The following is a 20,868-nucleotide window of genomic DNA, read 5'->3' on the forward strand; positions in this document are numbered from 1 at the left end:
TTTCCTTTTTCCTACAGAATGCAGCTCTAAATGTGTGTGTGTCTGTGTGTGTGTGTGTGTGTGTGTGTGTGTGTGTACAGGAGGGGGACATAAAAATAGAAAGGGGCCCATGAGAAAGGAAGAACTGGTCTGAAGGGAAGGGAGGAAGAGGCAGGGGAAATGGACCGTGTATATCGTGCGAGCAGAAGCAGGGTTAAGGGGGAGGAGGGGCAGATGAGTAAGAACTACGTAGACTGATACACAAGTGGAAACATCACATCGAAACCCACTTCCTTGCATATTAATTAGTTTAAAGAAAAAGCGGGGCTGGGCAGAGGGTTCAGCTTGCAAGCGTGAGGACGTGTGCTTGGCCCCTAGACTTCATTTAGAAACGTTAGGTGTGGGAACAGCTCTCGTAATCCCAGTTTGGGGAAAACAGAGAAGCAGGAGGCCCTCTCGAGCCCACTGGCCAGCTGGCCTAGCCTAATCAGTACACTCCAGGCCAATGGAAGGCCCTGTGTCGCAGGTGCTGGACATAGTTCTCAGGAGGAGACTCAAGTTGTCTTCTGACCCTCATCTGCATGTACATGTAAGCAGGTGCGCCCCTACACACACACACACACACACACACACACACACACACACACACCCCACATGTATGTTTAAGAAAAATTTAAAAATAAATAAAAAGGAAAATATAAATATTAATAAAATACCAGTAAAACCGATTAAATGGCTCCTCACACCTCTGGGCACTAGGTATCTCCCTCCAGATGCCTGAGGCCAGGGTACAACTGAACTTCACAGTCCAAGGCAGCTAGAATGGTGTAAGCCATTTCATAATGGTCTTCAAAGCCCCACTTTGTTTTGGCACTGATAGGGATTAAACCCAGGGCCTTGTGCATGTGAGGTAACTTTTCCACCACTGAGCTACACCGCAACCTCTGGTTTTGTTTTTTTGTTTTTTTGTTTTTTGGTTTTTTGGTTTTTTGGTTTTTTTTGGTTTTTTGTTTTTGTTTTTGTTTGTTTGTTTGTTTGTTTGTTTGAGACAGGGTTTCTCTGTGTAGCCCTGGCTGTCCTGGAACTCACTCTGTAGACCAGGCTGGCCTTGAACTCAGAAATCCGCCTGCCTCTGCCTCCCAAGTGCTGGGATTAAAGGCGTGCGCCACCACCGCCCCGCTCACCAAAGCCTCTGAAGCTGCTTTCATTGTGCTTTTCCTTTCATTTTCACAGATATGAGACAAATATAGAGACCCAGAAATGAGATTTATCAAAAAGACTGCACAGCCACTGTGATACTGTGCTTCCACAAGAAAGCCATGATGAAACTAACTCAAAATATAAGGTGTCTCATGAAAATTAGAAAGGAAGGAAAGGAAGCAAATGGGACATCTACTTCTTAGCCTCATGACTGATAGAACCCAGACTAGGAAGAGGAAAGTATGGGAACTCTGAGTCAGGGATACTGGGAACTTAACCTCCAGGGACTGGAATCAGAGACAAATGGCTATTGGTACCAGCATAAATGCCTGGCCATCACAAGGGCAAGAGATATGCAATCTCAGTCAAGGTGTAAGCTAGTTAATCACTATCTCAGTTCTGGGTCTGTAAGGTGGTGTCAAGTCCTTGATGCTTAGGCAAGAGTCATTTCCTGGGGGATGACTCCTCTTGCTCGGAGATGACGTCATTGTAAGGTAATCTATCTGGGGGAGGATCTGCTGATCCTGGACTCCAAAGGGCCTGCAGGCTTAGGACGCCAGCTGAAGACCTTCCGGTGTCCTTGGAGATCTGGGTCAGGAGATTGCAAAAGAGCCAACAGTAGGGAGGTTACTCTCTGTACCTTCGGCCTCAAGCAGGATGAAGTAGGCTAAGTACCAACTGTTTTTGGACAGGTGTTCCTTGAGTGATCAATGAGTATGTGCAGAGTTAAGCTGGTGACAGACCCAAAATAAAAGGGACAGACACAACACAGAAGCATGGAGGTTTTGGCATCTTTCACACCGAGGTTTACTCTAAGCCCAAGTGAGCAGCCAAAGCTTCTCAGGAAAACGGTCCCTAAATGCCTGTCAAAGGTCTCTCTAGGAGCCTTCTAGAAACCTATGGGACTTTAGAGGTTAATTCATGGTTTGGGTGTACTGATGGCCTAGAGTGGTCAAGGGTCAGTACTTCTGAGCATGCTCAATGTACAGACAGGGTTCTACATTGAGGAATTTCCTAAATGGTGCATGGCTTTTTTTCCCCTCTTCTCTTTCTTCTCTTTGCTTTGCTTCTCTTCTCCTCCCCTCCCCTCCCCTCCCCTCCCTTCCCCTCCCCTCCCCTCCTCTCTTCTCTCTTCTCCCCTCCCCTCCCCTTTTCTCTTTTCTCTCTTCTCTCCTCTCCTCTCCCCTCCTCTCCCCTCCCCTCCCCTCTTCTCCTCTTCTCTTCTCTATACTGCAAGGTAGTTCTATAAAGTGCTGACCTGGGCTATCAACGCCTAAGAGGCCAATCTTGTTCCTGTAAGACAATCTGCCCCCAGATTACAGGGCCCCCCATCATAAACAGTAATTCTTATCTTGGGGTGAGGGGGTGGGAACAAAGAGGGTGGTTTGTTTGTCCTGTTGTTACTGGAATCAGGACTCAAGGGGACAGTTGGAAGGCAGTGAGTTATCTATGTATCTATGGCCTCAAGGAGTGTGAGATCGGTCATGTAGACGGGCACTGCTAGCATGATTACCAAACAAGAGTCCTTGCCAAAGTAAATGAGACCAACCCAAAAGGAAGGCCCCCATTCCATGCTTTGATCCTGCTCCCAGCTCCCTTGTGGACCCAAGTGAAGAGTCCATGATTTTTAACAAAAGCAGGTTCTACATGCCTGTTATAAACTCATTATTAAAAGGGGTGTGTCTGGGACAGATTTAAAACTATTGGCCTAGACAATACTTTTCCCGAGTCTACCTTCTGTGTGTGTAGCACACATGGTGCTGTAGTGGGCGACTGAACTGTATACAGCTATGTCATTTCGTGAAAATATTCCTGAGAAATACTAAAAAATACTAAAATACTAAAACTACCTTGGGTAAAACTGGTCTCTGGACCAGCCATAAATTCCTAAGGTAAACTGGTTTCTGGATCAGCCCAAAATTCCTAGGCCATGTAACCCTGAGCTAAACGCTAAGTGCCTGACCATTTGACGGTTATCTCTCCCGAGCTGCCTTTCAGTCTATGTCAAAATTGCATTTTTTTTCTTGCCCTTAGAGTTTCAAACCAACTGGAAGTTGAGGCTGTTTCCCGCTCATGTGCTTGGGACATTCCCACTAGTGGTTACTAAAGATTCCATTGGCTTATTCAGGCCTCTTGGGAGTTTTTCTCTTCAGGTATCCCCCAACGGTGTATGTATGGAGCATGCACATGAGCACACAGAGGCCTGAGGAGAACTCTGGGTATTCCCTCTATTGCTCTCTCCTTATTGTCTCTCATTGAACCTGAAGCTCTTTGATTAGGTTACTCTGGCTGCCTAGCAAGTATCTGGAGTGTACCTCTCTGTCCCTCGATGCTGGGTGTTTCAGGAATATGGAGCCAGGCCTAGCTTTTTACATGTGTGCTTGGGATTTGAACTCAGATCCTCATGATTTCAAAGCAAGCACTCTTACCCACTGAGCCATCTCCCCAGCCCAACCATGTCTACCGTCTCTTTACTTTTATTCACCTGGTGTATGTGTGCGTGTGTGTTGTGTGTATGTGTGTGTGTATGTGTGTGTGTGTGTGTGTGTGATAAAACGGACGCTAACAAAAGAAAAACACAGGACATATATACAATTACATGTTAAATCGTGTGCATCTAACTAGGCACCTATCACAAACTATTAAAAATGACGCTCTGTGGAGGCTGTGTAATGCAGGGAGGTTGTATGGGAAGGCTCTCGTAGAACTTTCAAGGTCCAGGACTTGGAGAACAGAGGGTGAGACCCTCTTCTAGTGCCTTGCAGAGCGGGAAGGGTTTGCTGCAATCTTGTTGCATGCAAAGAGCCTCAGCCCAGACCCCTGCACTGAAAACCTGGAGACCCAGGGCAGTTGTGCATGCCCTGAACCCCGAGGGGTTTTTCTGAGCACTGTTTACCATTACTGCATGCCACTGCTTCTAAGGAATAAATGGTTAATGTTCGGACACTTAAGATGCTAACATCAGAGTCAACCATACACATTCCACAGGATGCTGTAAGGGTTCTGTGCTCTTTGCAGTAAGAAGTCCTCAGAGCTGGAGAGTTTGACTGTGAATATCAGAAGGCCCAAAATAAAATTGGATATTGGGAAAAAAATACAATGGTTTAGAAAAGAAATCCAGAGTTATGGCAGCTTCAGGGTTGGTTAATTTCCTGATCTGATGTTGCATTTTTTAGGTTTCAGCTCATTCTATTTTTCCCTCTGGTCCTCACTGTTTGTCCGTGAGGCAGGCTCCCTTCCTGGTCCCCATATTGCTGTCACAGCTTCTCACTCGTAGTCGTAGAGAAAGGGAACTAACTCTATTGTGTTTATCTTTTTTAAGCTCAGAGCAAATCTGTCTAGAGACTGTCCCTCAGAAGACCTCACCTCAGTTATCCTGGTTGGTATGTCCCATGTCCGTGCTTAAGTCAGTAACTTTGCAAAAAACAAAACCATTGCTTTCATTTTGACCAACCATTATCCATCCTCCTTTGTACGAGGGGCCGCCCTGGATGGAGTGAGTGACCAAGAGGATGCATAGAGGGACTAAGGAGACCACGATAGTGTATAAACCACAATTTGTGATCTCTAAATTGATCCCACTCACCAAAACGCTTTACTTTGCCCATATACAAACTTGGCGTACTATAGGACCCGGGATTTTGATGCAAGCAGACAAGCGATACAGCTGACAGGCCACATTTGGAACCTACTTTGTGTTGGGTACCATGCCAGTTGTAAAATCCTAAAACCTTAGAGGTAGGTATGAGTGTTCAAGGTCCATCCAGTGCATGTTCTCTTACTCTGATGGTAGGAGAAAGACAAAAAACAAGTCTTCCAAGAAGAGACCTAAGAGTCGCACAGGACCTGTGCTGGCTGGTTGTACGTCAAGTTGACATAAGCTGGAGGCATTAGAAAGAGAGAACCTCAGGTGAGAAAATGCCCCCACCAAACCAGCCTGTTGGGCCTTTTCTTGATTGATGATTTACATGGGACGGCCCAGCCACCTGTAGGTGGTGGTAACCCAGGGTGTTACAAGAAAATGGGCTGAGCAAGCCAGTAAGGAGCAGTCCTCCATGCCTCTGGATCAGCTCCTGCCTGCAGGTGTCTGCTCTGGATTCCTGCTGTGGCTTCTCTCAGTGGACTGTGACCCAGGACGTGTAAACCGAATAAACCCTTTCCTCCCCAGGTTGCTTTCTGTCAGTGTTTTATCACAGCAACAGAAGCAGGGCCAAGTGACTCTACAGGGAAAGTCAAGTTGGATGTACAGTGTCTGCTTTACACAAAAAGGGAAGCTTTCTATTTAACTGGCTTAAAACAGTCTTCATTCCATGATGCCTTTGACTACTTGGGGTGGCCTCAGAAGGCAGACTAGATGGGCAGCCAGGTCCACGAGAATACCGTTTCTAAAGCAGAATCTCGTTCCCAACACCATCCACAAAAATGCTTTTTCTTTAAAAGAAAAAAAAAAATCTACATATCTCTCTTTCATTTGAGACAGGGTTTCTCTGTTATTTCTCTTAAACGTGTTTAGGAAACTGTAATTTTATGTCCAAGTTATTTTCCCTGTGGTTTTGTGTCATAATTGCCCTGAATAAAATGTTGTACCTGGCAAGAAGGCAGACTCATACCTTTAATCCCAGTGCTCATAAGGAAGATGCAGGCAAATTTTTGAGTTCGAGGCCAGCCTGGTCCACAGACTGAGTTCCAGGACAGCCAAAGCTCAAACAAACAAGCAAACAAACAAACAAAGCTGCTTTCTGGGAACTAGGGGAACAGTGCAGCAGGAAAAGGCACTCTCCTGGAAGCCATGTGGCAGAAGAGAGCCAACTCCCAGACAGCTGTGCTCCAACCTGTGCTGGCTGGTTTTATGTCAACATGAAGCAAGTGAGAGAGTCTTGGGAAGAGGGAACTTGCACCAGAGAAAGTGCCTCCTCCAGACTGTCTGTGGGCAAGCTTGGAGTGCATTTTCTGGGACTGATGATTGATGTGCAAGAGTCAATCTCACTGTGGGCACCACAAACCTTGGTCCTGGCTACTGTAGAAAGCGGTCTGAATAAGCCAGGACAAGTCAGTCAGTCAGCAGCCCCCTCCATGGCCTCTGCGTCAGCTCCTGCCTCCAGGCTCCTACCCTGACTTCTGTGGATGATGACTACAAGCTTTATGAGGAAATAAACTTTCTCCTTCCCGAGCTGCCCTTGGGTATTTTGTCACAGACACAGAAACTCTCAGACAGACGTCTGTACTGAGGCATTTACACTCGCACCGGTCTGTCTATGCCCATATGCACACATATGAGCGTAATACCTTTTCAAATTAAAAACCATGTGTCTACTCCTAAAATAATCCAGGCAGAAACAAAGTCAATTAAATTTTATTTCAACCAAGAATATAAAATAAATGTGATGTAACTCATTGCAGCTGGAACAGTCACTTTGAGAAGGGTGGCTGGATAACTCCAGAGCAGAAGCACCCAGTTCTGAAGAGGCCAAGGCCACACACCCTGCATCCCCGGAGCGGGCTTCTGAGGGCAGCAGGCTTGGCGTACACACATCACAGCAGAGCAAGGAGAGCCACGGCGATATCTAACCATACAGAGGGAGTGCGTGCAGAAAATGACCAAAAAGATAGACAGGTACACTTCACAAACAGGAATTATCCAGAATACAAACTAGTTTAGAAAGGACATATTGTATAACATATATAAAAAGTACTTTCAGTTGTTATTAAAAAGGACATCTCAGTCCTGGCTTTGTATAATGCTTTTAGTGTCTACCCAGACAAAGCTTTTTTTTTTTTTTTTTTTTTTTTTTTTAACTAGTATTCATGTACTCACTAGGTGGTGACAGTGCATTAGGTATTTCCCATATAACACATTAGCAACACTCCCTGTGGAAAACGGCTTGGAAGGGTAAGTATCCTTGGGTATCATACACTTCTGAAATCCCTCAAACACTGACCTTTGGGGCTATGATGTTTGTAACGATTCTTGATGATTATGGGGACCTAAACTGCTACACTTTGTATAAAATTATTACTTGAACCCGACTCCTTCGAGACTCCATTAAGCCCAATGGCCACTCACTGTCTTTCTCGGTCACCTAGGGAGCAGTATGTAGCTGCTGCTATATCTTAAACAAAAAGCAAGCTGCAAGTCCTACTCTCCAATTCCTCTTCCTTTTAGCAAAGCAGAGCATCATCTCAGAGGCACAAGAAAAACCAGGGATGAGGCGGCGAGCCTGTGTGAGTGCAGAATGTCCGGGCTCTAAGTCCTAAGGTTTCAAAAGCACAGATATAAAAACAGACTTGTCCCTTGATCTCTGCATCTCACTTCATGGTTTACTTCATCAAAAGGATTGCTTCAGCCTCGAATCACCAACTCACGCTATCATACTTTTAGCTACTCTGTCACCAAATGCCTGAATCCTTTTCCCCCAAACACCTTGCCACAAAGCTACCTTTAAAAGTGACTTTTAATATAAAGAACAGAAACCTCTCAACTCAATCCTTCAATCCTCCCTAGACTCCAAAGCTCCCCTAAGTCAGAGGATGCCTCCCTGTGTCCCTAGAGAAGAAAGTAGTATCTAATGAACGTTCAAAGAGAAATACCATCACTTGAGGCTCACAAAGGTAAATTCCACCCTTAAGAAGCTTCATAGGTCCCATCAGACTATGGCCTTAATGTATACAAAAGGCTTTGCTTCCTTCACAGAGAAAGGAAATAATGAACAGAAATTATTTCTAAGAGTACTGGGCACAGGTATGCATCACCAACCCTGAGACAAGAAGAGAAAATCAAAGGGCCAGAATCAGTGCAGTGATGTGGAACCCAGTTGTATAGATAGGAGTTTTCTGGCTATGTCCTGGAAAACACTAGACTGGAAGCAAATGACAAAGTGCCCTGTTTTGAGTCAGTTTTACCACAACAGTCCTGTGAATGTGTAAGTGCGCACTGTCAGAACTGTGTATCCAGTTTGTGTACGAAGAACTGATTTAATATATATGTATATACACAGACTAGGGGCTAATGCCTCTCATTAAACTGAGCTCACGGCAAGAACAGAACTTCTGTTTTCACTGTAATCTCTACAAACGTTTAGTAGAGTGCGCTCTGTCCACAAGGGCCACCCAAGTGCTGCTGAAGGCTGCTGTGAACATTTCAAATATGCATAGATGCCTTTTGTGACAGCTGATCGCTGGCTTGCTCCTTGAGTGGTCAGACACAGATCTGCTCCCCCCTAACACTGTTTACCATAAAATTCAGAAGCATAGTTATCCAAGTGGGTTCAGAAGTAAACAAAAGAACCTTCATATCACGTGACATTTGTAAGTCAACCACACGGCACAGACGTCCCACATGAGTCTACTGTCACTGGACTGGCTGTAACAAGGAATGTCTCCTGTTCTTGTTCTACCCAGCAGAGCACTGAGCCTGTGATAAGAGAGCAGTGCCCTGGACAAAGGCTCCAGGGCACAGGGCAGACTTTATATAGATAGCTACATTATGCAGGAGGCTGATTCTTATTAAAAAAAAATATATATAAAGGATAAGACAAATCTAAGGAGACAGAAATTCCTCCCAATGAAGCATGTCCCGTGTCGATGACTTCATTTTCGGTCCTGGTATGCATGTCACTGTACAGCCTTTATTACTACTTATGAGGATCATTATGCTGAAATCATATGGTCCTGGCTGGCTACAGTATCACATCAATAGTGCAAAATGTATACTGGCTTCTAAAAATCTTAGTTTACTTGTATATGGACCCCAGAGTATCATAACCAGGTAGATAGGTTCACAAGAATAGTTTTTAAAAATGCATATAGTTTGCATATACAACAATTGGCTATTTTTTCTAGCTCAAGAAACATTGAAAACAAGGCTGGTGCTGCTAGGAGCATCAGAGCACAGGAGTGCATCAGAGCACAGGTATGCAGTAGAGCACAGGTGTGCAGTAGAGCACAGGTGTGCATCAGAGCACAGGTATGCAGTAGAGCACAGGTATGCAGTAGAGCACAGGTGTGCATCAGAGCACAGGTGTGCAGTAGAGCACAGGTATGCAGTAGAGCACAGGTGTGCATCAGAGCACAGGTGTGCATCAGAGCACAGGTGTGTACCAGAGCACAGGTGTGCAGTAGAGCACAGGTGTGCATCAGAGCATAGGTGTGCATCAGAGCACAGATGTTCTGGCCCCTGAACTACAATGGGAGCTCTAAGCCTTTATATTTCCTCTTGATTCTGGAGGTGGGGGTTCCTTAAAAGGAGCTAAGAAAGAACTCCCCTCTAATTCGTAGATCATGGAAATGCAAATATTCACCTCATCTACTTTACACTATCTGCCCATAGTTCTTAGGCACAATTATTAAGTTTTTTCCTAGGGGCAAAAGAAAGCATTCAGTGCAATAAAAAAGATTCTTGACAGCATTAAGTCTCAATAATAGCAAAATTATGCATACATAATACATACTTCGAACATGAATGAAACCTAAAATGTTACCATGCTTTAAAAATAGTCACTTTATGCTTAATGTACATACAAATGTAAAACACTGCAGATGAATTAACAGGCTTCTATTTGAGTATCCTTGATTATGAAAGAAAGTTACTCATGCTGACCAGATGTGAAGAGACCGAAGAGCCAGCAGCTTCTTGACAGAAGAAAAAAGCGTTTCCTTCAAGTGGAAGAAGCGTGCTTTGATCAGCAGGACCCCTTGTGAGGTCCTAGTGCAGGAAAGTCTCTTCAGACCTCCCAGGTGAGTCCCAAAGGACCAGATTCCATCAAAGCTCCCGAAACCTCTTTTAAAGTAGGCTTAGCTACATGAAGTTAAAATTATAATTTTAATTACTGAATATTATTCAGAATAGGATTCTGGGAACTGAGTTCCCCATAAATGATTATATAAAAACCACCAAGTACTTTAGTCCTTCATAGCATAAGCAGGCAGCTGCAAAGACCTACGCTGTTTTTGGTTGTGGGCACCATCTGTCCCACACTCGTCTTTCACTAGACCTTCCCTGAAAGAGATAAATACAAACATAATAGTAAAGTACTTTGGGACAGTAACAGTTTCTTTTTAAGACTTCCAAGAGCAAAGCAGTTAGTCTGTGAAGACTCTGTAGTGCTTTAAAAGGTGCATTTGACTGGTGTTGCTATATCAGTTCATGAAGTATAAAATTATACACCATTGGAACCCTGTTCCTAGAACATTGAAATCCTAAGAAAAGATAAATATAATGATTGCTACAGCGTGAGAAAGGTGCACCAGAAACGCCTTCAGAGACTACTGAAGGATGCGAAGTGCTGGGGTAGACCAGATGCTTCATCAGGAAAGTCACAGAGGAATCATGCGGGGGGAAGAGGGCTGGGGACACTTCACAAGAATCTTCTTTAAGTCAAGAAGAAGAGATATTTGTCCTTCAAAATACTTAGCATGCAAAGGTTTCCTTTCAAGTGGCTGTGCTTTGCATGAGTCAGTCTTCATTCTGGGGTTCTCTGTAATGCAGACACCACGCTGCTGGAGTCTGTGCTCTCAGAGACCGAGGGTGGGTCAGTCAATACCGGTGGGCCTGGTGAGACGGGTGGTACTGGGTACTCTGTTGAGATGATGAGTATCCTAGCGTACTCTGGGACTGAGAAGACCCCTGAACGTTGCTTTGGTAATTCAGGCGAGAACTGGAGTGCTAGGGAAAAAAAAAAACAAAAAACAAAAAACCAAAAAAAGAGAAAAGGGGTCAGGGAGTTAGTAACTGTAGAGAGGGGTCAAGGTTCCAGTCACAAGAGAACAGAGTTATTAGCTACTTTCATCATGAGGCTCACAGCAGGTCTAAGTTCTGCTTATCTGAAACTGAGGCCTGCTCAGGCCGTAACTACCCTGGTCAGCACTGATTTTGGCTAGGTAGTGGGGAGGGAGCACACTGGTGAAGAAAGGCAGGAAAGGACTTTCTGAAATGTAATTTAACCTCTGACATGACTGACATCTGATAACAAAACAGTTTGGTAAATGAAAAAAAAAAAAAATGCAACCAGTGCGATATAACCACCTCCTGCAAATCCTCACGTTATCAGTAAGCTGTGGCTAGAAAAGCAGTCCTTTAGGTGGAGGTTTCAGAGGCAGAAGCCAGGGACACTGGGGGCCTACCAATAAGCAAGCAAGGACACCGACTGCATGCTGGCAGTAAGGAGGTCACAAACTTCAGGTACTATTTCAAACAAAACATTCTCACTAATGAACCTTATTTTCCATCTAGAAACTAAATAAAGCAAATTTCCTACTCCATTGGCCCCAAGAGATCAAGCATGAATGAACAGCTTTCAGCTAAGACCCTGTGCTAAAACAACTTTAAAATGACATTTTCTTTTTCAACAGGAAGAAAAATTTGCATATCACCGCCCCCCCCCCCCCCCCCCCGTGTGTGTGTGTGTGTGTGTGTGTGTGTGTGTGTGTGTGTGTGGTGGTGGTGGGGGCCATGCTGGCCGTGGAACTTTCAACAACCCATCTGCCTCAGGCTCTCCGTGCTGAGGTTCCAGGTGTGAGCCACCATGCTCCTCTCTCTCAAGTGTAAACCACAGTACCTTATACTGAAGCAGCCCAAACCACACATGGAAACTACTAAACGAGGCAGTGTCCTCACAGAGCAGTTCAGTGTGGGGCTGAATAAAACACGGTAAAAGTAACCCAGGCTTGAATACAAGCTAGTAAGACATCACACTGTTGTCAGACAGTGTAAAAACTACCTTTTTATTTTGAAGAGTTTATGACAAAACAAACCTAAAAGCTTTTTATTCCTGGTAAATCCTAGAGTCAGGAGATACAAGGAAAAGGCTAAAGATGAAGACGTCCTTAGTCTCTGTAGTTAGTGGTACAGAAGCAAGGTCCTCGTCTCAACACTGAGAGTATTACCTAGTGTCATCGCCGCTCAAGTGTGCCTCTACCGCTTCCCTGTCTGTGTGGCTGCTGTTTCCTCCCAGTGAGAGCAAGTCTTGTCTGGATCTGTCTCTATTCTAAGTGTTCTTGATTTTGTCCAAGTAAGACACTTTGCTTGTGTCATGTCTCTCTTATCCAATGTGGCCACATGGATAACATTTCTTTAAGGAGCCTCAGGCCTCCCTCCTTTCTCCCTTGGGGTGTTATGATAAACAAGTCGTTTTTTTTGTTTTGTTTTGTTTTGTTTTTTTTTTTTTGGTTTTTCGAGACAGGGTTTCTCCGTGTAGCCCTGGCTGTCCTGGAACTCACTCGGTAGACCAGGCTGGCCTCGAACTCAGAAATCCGCCTGCCTCTGCCTCCCAAGTGCTGGGATTAAAGGCGTGCGCCACCACCGCCCGGCGATAAACAAGTCGTGATACAAACTATCTCACAAGTACATGAAATACGACTAGAAATTATCCTTTCATATAATGCTAGAAATGTAATATCTGATTTTATATAAGACTCGAGAGCTAAGAACTATTTAACTCTGAAAGGACTTGTTAAAAGTCAATTTCCCATTTCATAAAATATATTCTCATCAAAAAAAAAAAAAAAAAAAGAAAGAAAGAAAGAAAGAAAGAAAAAGAAAAGAAAAGAAAAGAAAAGAAACTCAGGGGTAAACCTGATAATCCGATGGCATGCCAGGCCCGCCTGAGCTTGCACCCGATGGCCCGATCCGGGGCTTCTTGTTTGGAGGCACCTGATTCAGCCCGGAGTCCTGGCTGTGCTGCAGCCCCCCTCCAGTACCCCCACCACCAGCAGTGGCTCCCCCAGCAGTTCCATTGGTTTGGGCACTGCTCTGCTGTGGGGGAGCCTGTGGGGGGGCTGCTGCCTGCTGTGGGGGGGCTGCAGGCTGCTGATGTGGGTTCTGTTGCTGTGGCTGGTTCTTTTTAAGGGGAAAAAAGATTGGAAATTTTACTGTGAAGCCAGATAAACAGGAAGTATCCTTTCAATGCCTGATATGAACATATGACTGTAAGTACAATTGGGGTTCACAGCCTGGTTGCACACGTGTGACCGGTGACACACCTGGGGTTCACAGCCTGGTTGCATACATATGACTGGAATGACTGAGATGGGTAACCTCTAAAATACATCATTCCCAAAGCCTAACACAGCAAGCCCAGAATAATGCTCTCTGAAGTTCACTGAGGTGGTATAGCATCTCCAAATTAAACGGGTTATGGGGGGCGGGGCTGTAAGGCACACGGGGAGATACTTCACCCTCCTAAAGCAAGCAAAAGCTCTTCAGGTCAGGACTCTGGAAAAGAATGCTGGAGAGTGGCTAATAGATTCTTTTAACATAAAGGACTGGGGGGTGGGGGTCCTGCAGAAGTACAGCAGGGTGGGGCTGGCACTTCAGGGACAAAATGAGGAACAACTGGGAACAGAATAAGCTACTAAAACAGAAGAGGAAGTGTGGTTTAAACCTCGGTGCACGCTTCAAGTGCGCACCCAGTCATCTCCCTGCTACTCTTGCTTCCTGAAAGCCAGTGTTGCACCAGGCTTGTACCTTGTCACCTTTCTCTTCTGGTTCATCTTCGTTAAGGAATTCTCTTTTGGGGTATGGAATCTGGCAGCCAGCAAACACACTAAAACCATTTAAAGAAATTCATGTCAGTACCTGAAATCTGTAATTCCATCAAATTACTTTAAAAGTTTACTTTTTCTTTCTTAACTTACATCCTATTCTTTATTGTGGCTAGTGTTTGCTGGACACCTTCCAGCCAACTTAACTTAAGCAATAAGGAAGGAGCAAGTCACCGCCGCTCTTCCGACTGCCGCTTTCACTGTCAACACAGGGCAGCTGCTAGCAAGCTGTGGAAGACACAGGACTGTCCACACTAGTCATCAGCACCAATCTAAACTGACTTTCTGTCTGCTTCAACATGAAAATTAATTTCCCTTGCAGAAAACCACGTGCATTTCTAATATATAGGGCCCGGAGCGCACGCCTGGCGAGGTGAGAGGAAGGAGAAGGTCGCAGATGTCACGAGCTCCATCCCTTTGGTCAACCTCTGATCTGCTGCACAGCAGCTGAGTCACACCTGTTCTGTCTGGCGCTCATTTATGAAATGGGCATGGGCTCTCTGAGGAGGCTTCTCTGTAGGCAGCTGTCATGAGCAAATGCTCCCCTGGCTCTCAGCAGCACCCAGCGCCTTTGAGTTGGAGCCATAGAGAGGGAAATGAATACGTACTCTAATGTTGGCAGAGGGTCTTCCTGGAAGTAAGGGTCCTGCAGAGCCTGCTCTGAGGTGATTCTCTTGGTTGGATCCATGGTGAGGAGTTTCTGAAGCTAGAACAATAAATGAGAAATATGACAACACTTGAAAAGGTTGCTGACATGTCAACTAACTGACGTTTGTGTAAACGTCTAACATGATTAACAGCAAACACATCTCTTACATGTATGTGAACAGACACGTGTGCAAGTGTATGTGTTTATCTAATCTGCTCTTTTATGTAGGTTCCAGGGATTGTGGATCACCTAGGTTGTCAAGGCTGGGCAGCATATGCTCTGACCACTGGGCCACCCTGCTAGCCCTCACATCACCTTGTACTGTGTACCTAGCACTATACACATACTCATCAAATTACCAAAAAGGCCCCTTGAAATTCTTTCCTTTTTCTGATATAAATCATTTAATAAATTAAGACTAGTAGTCAAGGAAGATTCCTCAACAGATTAAGATTTAATTTCTCAAGTATCCAGCAATTCATCCATTCATTTCTTCTTTCTTTCTTTCCTTTCAAAAGGAAGACTGGTTGGGACAGTTCCACAGTGAGGAGGTCCAGATGTGTGTGTGGTCTCCATGTGGAGGAGAAGCACCTACCAGGAGGAACACCTTGCTGTCAGGCTTGACCTTGTGTTTCTCCATGTACTTTATGAGGCTGCTATTGGCATACCTGCAGGACAAACACATGGTGAGAGGAACACATGTGGTTCACATTCCAAAAGGGGAGCTCTTCAGGCAAGTCTCTTTAAGGTGGATGTGAGACATCACTCACTACCGACACTTACGAACAAGCAGGGTTGCTATACACTAAATTCCAGAGTCTTAGTGCTGGAGTCTCTTGAGATACGGTTATGTACCACCATCAGAGCTACAAACACATATATCCTGAAACTCAGCAACTGCTCGGATCAAATCCCTTCTAAGACACGGCTCGCTCGGCCCTCCTTCCATGAGTAGCTCACGAATGTTAGACAAGTACTCTAAGCTAGCAGTGTCTCCTACCTTTCCCCTTTCTATTTTGAGTTAGGTCTCTCTCACTAAGTTGTGCATGCTGGCTTTGAACCACCCTCCCGTCCCAGCCTCCTGAGCAGCTAGGGTCACAGGCCTGTCACTAGGCCTAGCGTAAGAGACACATGAGTAAGTATCAGGACAAAGGAGAATATTCTTACTGGAATTTCTGTAATAGGAAACAAACAAAAAAAGACCCCGCCAACTCCCAAACCTAGAAACAACCAAATATCCACCCACTGAAGAAACAGAATAGCTAAGTATATCAACTGTTAATATTATTTAAAGTTTAAATGGTTTCAAAACATAAAAATATAGCTTATTTTTAGTGTGTGTTAATTTCCCTTTCTGCCCTTTATAATTTATATTTGAAGTAGAGTTGGCATCTCTTAAAGAGTGTTTAAATAGAGCAGGAGGCAAGGGGTGGCACACCTTTAATCCCAGCACTCAGGAGACAGAGGCAGGTGGATCTCTTGAGTTCTAGGAATTGGAGTTATAGACGGTGGTGAGCCACCATGTGGGTGCTGGGAACCTAACTGGGGTTCTCTGTAAGAGCAGCAAGTACTTGTAACTGCTGAGCCACCTCTCTAACCCTGTACTTAGTTTTTGAGATGGGATTTTGCTGTATAGCCCAGGCTATCCTCAAGCCCATTTCAGCATCTTAGGTGTCTGGAACAACAGGGTCTACGTCACAGCAGCCACTTGAGTTACACTTATAACACGCTCCCAAGAACACTCATTCTCAGAGAAGCAGTGCCCGTAGCCCAGACAATACATAGGTGTGTGTATCAGAGAGATTATGGACAGGGAGACGCCGGGTCTGGCAATGGGAAGAAGCCTGACAGTTCACAGAGAAATCAAGTTTCTCTATCGGTCTTAGGTCGTCTTTGTCCAGAGTCAACTCTTCTCCTGCGATAAGGCTGGACGCTAGGTTGTTACTATCATATAAAAAGCCTGAATTTGTCTGACTGCCGAATTCAATTGCACAGCTGCAACTGTAGTGTGTCTTTCTTAGTGTGGACACTAAGATGGACTGTTTACCTTGTGAATTACCCTGTTATAGGATCTGAAGAGTTTCCAAAGTGACATAAACTTGCTAAGTATTTATCAAATTGTGTTTACTTGAACGTTTGGTTTTGAAAGTGGATGCGATGATCTCTCTTGAATGCTTTCTTTCTCTTTTTTGACTTGTTGAGGATTAAATCCAAACACCTTCCAGTGAGCAGCACGATGCCCTCAGCCCCGCATTGCTCTCTAGTGAGCTACCTGGAACTGACACCTTAGAACAACTACAAAAACACCTACTGTCTTCTTAGCAATTCACGTGCGAAGTATTTTGGGAGTTCTTTTTCTCTGGTATGATAAAGCAAGTTAATATTCTTTTTTTTTTTTCCTTTAAAGATTTATTTATTTTTATGTATGTGAGTATACTGTAGCTGTCCTCAGACACACCAGAATGAGGGCATCGGATTCCCTTACAGATGGATGTGAGCCACCATGTAGGTGCTGGGAATTGAACTCAGGACCTCTGGAAGAGCAGTCAGTGCTCTTAACTACTGAGCCATCCCTTTAGCCCCCAAGTTAATTTTCTTTTACTTTTGAAATACTATTTTATCTGAAATAGTAATTGGTAGAGCTGTTTTCAATATATTTGCTTTAGTGATTTCTTTGTTGTTTCTTTAGTTTTTGTTTTGATGAAGAATCTCATTATGTAGCCCTGGCTGGCCTGGAACTCCACTCTGTAGACCAGGCTAGCCTAGTCTTCTTCAAGGTGTGTGCCACTATGCCCAGACTGTACTTATCTGTTTGCAGGGCCTCACTCAGTGGAAGGCTCAACTGGGACTCAATCTCTCATCCTCCCAAGTGCTCACACTTCCCCATGAGCTGTTACTATGCATGGTTCGCTTCAGTAACCTTTATGTGCTATGTTAGACCCACTACAGAGGCCAACGGGCAATCGTCATACCTGCCGGACCCTGTGTTCCATCATTTATTATGGGGCAAGGGAGGACCCTGGTCCAAGTTCTTTTCTTTTTTGCTTTGCTAGGGACTGAAACTGGAATCTTGTATATGGCAAGTTAGCACTCCATTAAGCTACAGCCTAGTGCTAGGCAGTACACTAGAAGCAGTTAACTTTAAACTAACGAGCATAGGATGTGCTAGCCACAGGGATATACGTAACGGTGTGTGCATGAGCCATTAAACAGCAGTACAGGATGCAGAGGAGCTGAGGCTTAAGGAGTAAGTACAGAGCGTGCGCACAATCAGTATGCTCAAACTGATTGAAAACTAGGAGACACATGTCTGTAATGTCTGGGCTACAGAACATCAAACAGGGAGAGCTCGAGAGAGAAATCTAAAGCCAAGGTTTGGTGGCAGTTATGGAGCGGAAAGCAGTGAGGACTTAGGACAAAAGTGCTGTTTTCATTTTGCTATGGTTATTTACTTATTTATTGAGACAGGGGTTTTTACTTATATAGTCATGGCTAGCCTGGAACTCACTACATCATAGCCCAGGCTGGCCTCAACCTCATGACTACTGATCTGTGTCAACCTTCCAAGGATTGGGTTTACCCTGATGTCAGTCACCATGCCTAATTTCTTCAGGTTTGCTTTGCCAATACTGTAACACGAGAAGAGCTGGAATGAAGAATGGAAATGAAGGCACAAGGACCAGGCCACTGCAGGGCTGAAGGAGAGCCTGCTGGCACTCTGATTTGGCAAGGGCCGTGGGTAGAAACAAGGTCAAAGCATCTCTAGAAGAAAGAACTGAGTAGATCTGCTACTCATGTGGCTCCAGTGAGGGAACATGAAATGACGGGAGTGAGTCTGCGTCACAGGTCTTGGGCTTGAACAATTAGGAGAATCATGAAGCCATTTCCTGGAACATGAATACAGAGCACAAAGGCTCAGGCTCAAGCAGACAGACAGGAGTCCTTCTTCAGGCTGAGATCACTGGCAGTTTAATAAGGCAGTCTGAAAACTAGGGGAAAGTTGAGTAAGATATGAGTTAGACAGCACTACCCCAAAAATTGAAATCCAAAGCATTTTTAGAATCTAAAAAAATCCCTCGGTTCTAAAATATTTTTCTAGGCCAAAGTTTTACTCCACTTTGAAGAAGATATTTATGTGTGTGTGTGCACGTTTCTATCTGCACATATCATGATAAGCACGCGGAGCTGGAGAACAAGTCACATCCAGCTTCCCACATTCAGGTCATTGAGCTGCAACCGTTTCTCCCCCTGAGCCACCTTCCCTGGCCTGGGTAAGACATGTGTGACTTGTACAAACTGGGAAGGATCGATCCTCTTAACTGGCGGTGAATATGGCAACCAAAGCCGTGGAGTTTGCTGGGAAAACGTGCAGTGGCAAAGGAGCTGAGGCGGAAATCTGGAAATCTGAGCTGCGTGCTATCCCAAAGGCAGAGGTGAGGACCACTATGGACAGCTCTCGAGGAGCGGGAAACGGATGAACCGGCCTGCACGCACTCTCATTTCTACCAGCCATCTTGAACTGAAATTTTCCTGGTAAGCTGAAGGGATCTTGGTTGTCAACTTGACCGCACTTCTGGAATCAAATAAAATACAAGCCACTCCTGAGAGCAATCTTTTTACTATCATTATTAGTTTGTCATGTGTATGGGTGCTTTGTACCACATGTGCACAATGCCTGCAGAGGCCAAAAAGATGGTCAGACTCCTGATGTCGAGTTACATACAGGTGGTCAACTGCCCTCTACATACTAAACCTGGGTCCTCTGCAAGAGCACTGAGTGCCCTCATCTGTGGAGCCATCTCTCCAGTCCCTTTCCTTTTTCTTTTCTTTCTTTTTTTTCCTTGGTTTTTCAAGACAGGGTTTCTCTGTGTAGTCCTGGCTGTCCTGGAACTCACTCTGTAGACCAGGCTGGCCTCGAACTCAGAAATCTGCCTGCCTCTGCCTCCCTCCTTTTTTATTTTCTGTGTATGGGAGTCTTGGCTGCATGTATGTCTGTGTACATGCTCATGCCATGCCTACTGGAAACCTCAAGAAGGCATAGGATCCATTGGAACGGGAGTTATAGACAACTGTGAGCCAAGGAGGTGCTGGGAATGTGAGGGATTTTCTTTCATTGGATTATCTGAAGCAGGAAGACCCACCCTAAATGTGGGAGCACCTCTCTGGGGACATCCCAGATAAAAGACATGAAAGAAGAAAACTGCTTTTTACCTGCTTGTCCTCACTCTTGTTGGCAAGTCTACCTATCCTGTTGCTGTGCTATTTCTTTACCACCATTAAAACCAACTTCTTTGGAATGCCAATGCAGACGGAAGACTGGCAGCTCTGCTGGGACATCCAGCCACACAGACTGAACACTAGCAGATCCTCAGCCTCTCCAGTAGGACACAGCCATTGCTGAGCTAACTAGACTTCATCCTATAAGCCAATACGCACGAATACATCCATACATGCACATGTGCACACATTGTCAGCTCTGTTCCTTTAGAGAGTCCTAACTAAGGAAGCTGGCCTTTGCACCCCCCTCATGTCTATTCATCATCATCTCTGCAGCAGTCTGCTCCACTCTCATCCTGGACCACATGGTCCTCCATGCACCATCCTTTCTGCCTTCTGACTATAGCATCTCAGTCACTGACCATAATCTAGACAGGAGCAAACCCACAGCAGTGGGATTGAACTAAGCCTCTAGACTAGAACTGCAACTTTTAATTGCATTTTCGCTATTTGAGAGAGACATGGTTTCTCTGTGTATCCCTAGTTGTCCTGAAACTTGCTCTGTAGCAAGTTTCCACACCAGGCTGGTGTGGAACTCAGAGATCTGCCTGCCTTGGTTTCTGACGTGCTGGAATTAAAGGTATGTGCCATCAGGCCTGGTCTCTGTTTTTAAATATTGCAGTCCTAAATTAGGTATATATGTTAAAATCATTTGGAAAATAATTCTTTAAATCACAGGTATAACTAATATCTTAGTCTCTGGTTTAAATCTATACCTGTAGTTAACAATGTCTGTGTATCTGTATCACTCACAACATTCCAAGGAGCTTACAATGGAGGGGACTGTGTCGTGAACAGTACTGATGTCTTACCAGGTGAGCTCTACGCAGGGCTCACACCCTGTGCCTTCTACCACAAGACACTACAGCAGCAGGGCAGACACCTGCGGGCACACGTACCCTGGACCTCTCAGGCTCTGGAAGTGTATTAATTTCTGCTGTTCCTCAACTACTCAGTCTCAGAGTTTTGTTTCTGTGTCTCCCAGCATTCACAGCCAAGATAATCTTGAATTACAATGTAAAATTACTTACGTTGTTCTTCGAAAGTCTTTTTGAAGAGTTGGGTACTCTGGCATTTTTCTAATATCTTCCCAGTCTTTATCTAAAAAAAAAAAAAGTTTGGTTTTTTTTTTTTTTAATGTAGAAAATATCTTACTAAAAAGTCTCCTAATTTTTTAGTTTACAAAAACAAACTTTATGCATATATTTACAAAGAAACACTTTTGA

The 20,868-nt window shown here is 44.7% G+C and overlaps 1 protein-coding gene across 2 annotated transcripts in view; it reads right to left on the reverse strand.

The window, feature by feature from the left end:
- Positions 1-8,415: 8,415 nt before the first annotated feature.
- Cdk19 (cyclin dependent kinase 19) overlaps positions 8,416-20,868 on the reverse strand; it is a 124,224-nt gene continuing 111,771 nt past the window's right edge. Inside the window, exons 8-13 of one of the 2 annotated variants that reach the window (XM_034524173.2) lie at positions 20,674-20,743; positions 14,961-15,033; positions 14,325-14,422; positions 13,640-13,718; positions 12,749-13,012; positions 8,416-10,840 (exon numbers count right to left, since the gene is read on the reverse strand). In XM_034524173.2, coding sequence (XP_034380064.1) covers positions 10,712-10,840; positions 12,749-13,012; positions 13,640-13,718; positions 14,325-14,422; positions 14,961-15,033; positions 20,674-20,743 — 713 coding nt within the window. In that variant the 3' untranslated portion in view covers positions 8,416-10,711. The remainder of the gene's footprint in view (positions 10,841-12,748; positions 13,013-13,639; positions 13,719-14,324; positions 14,423-14,960; positions 15,034-20,673; positions 20,744-20,868) is intronic. The other variant, XM_076916943.1, reaches the window with a different exon arrangement.

This window comes from Arvicanthis niloticus, chromosome 20 (assembly GCF_011762505.2).
Source record: "Arvicanthis niloticus isolate mArvNil1 chromosome 20, mArvNil1.pat.X, whole genome shotgun sequence".
In the NCBI taxonomy this organism is placed as follows: domain Eukaryota; kingdom Metazoa; phylum Chordata; class Mammalia; order Rodentia; family Muridae; genus Arvicanthis; species Arvicanthis niloticus.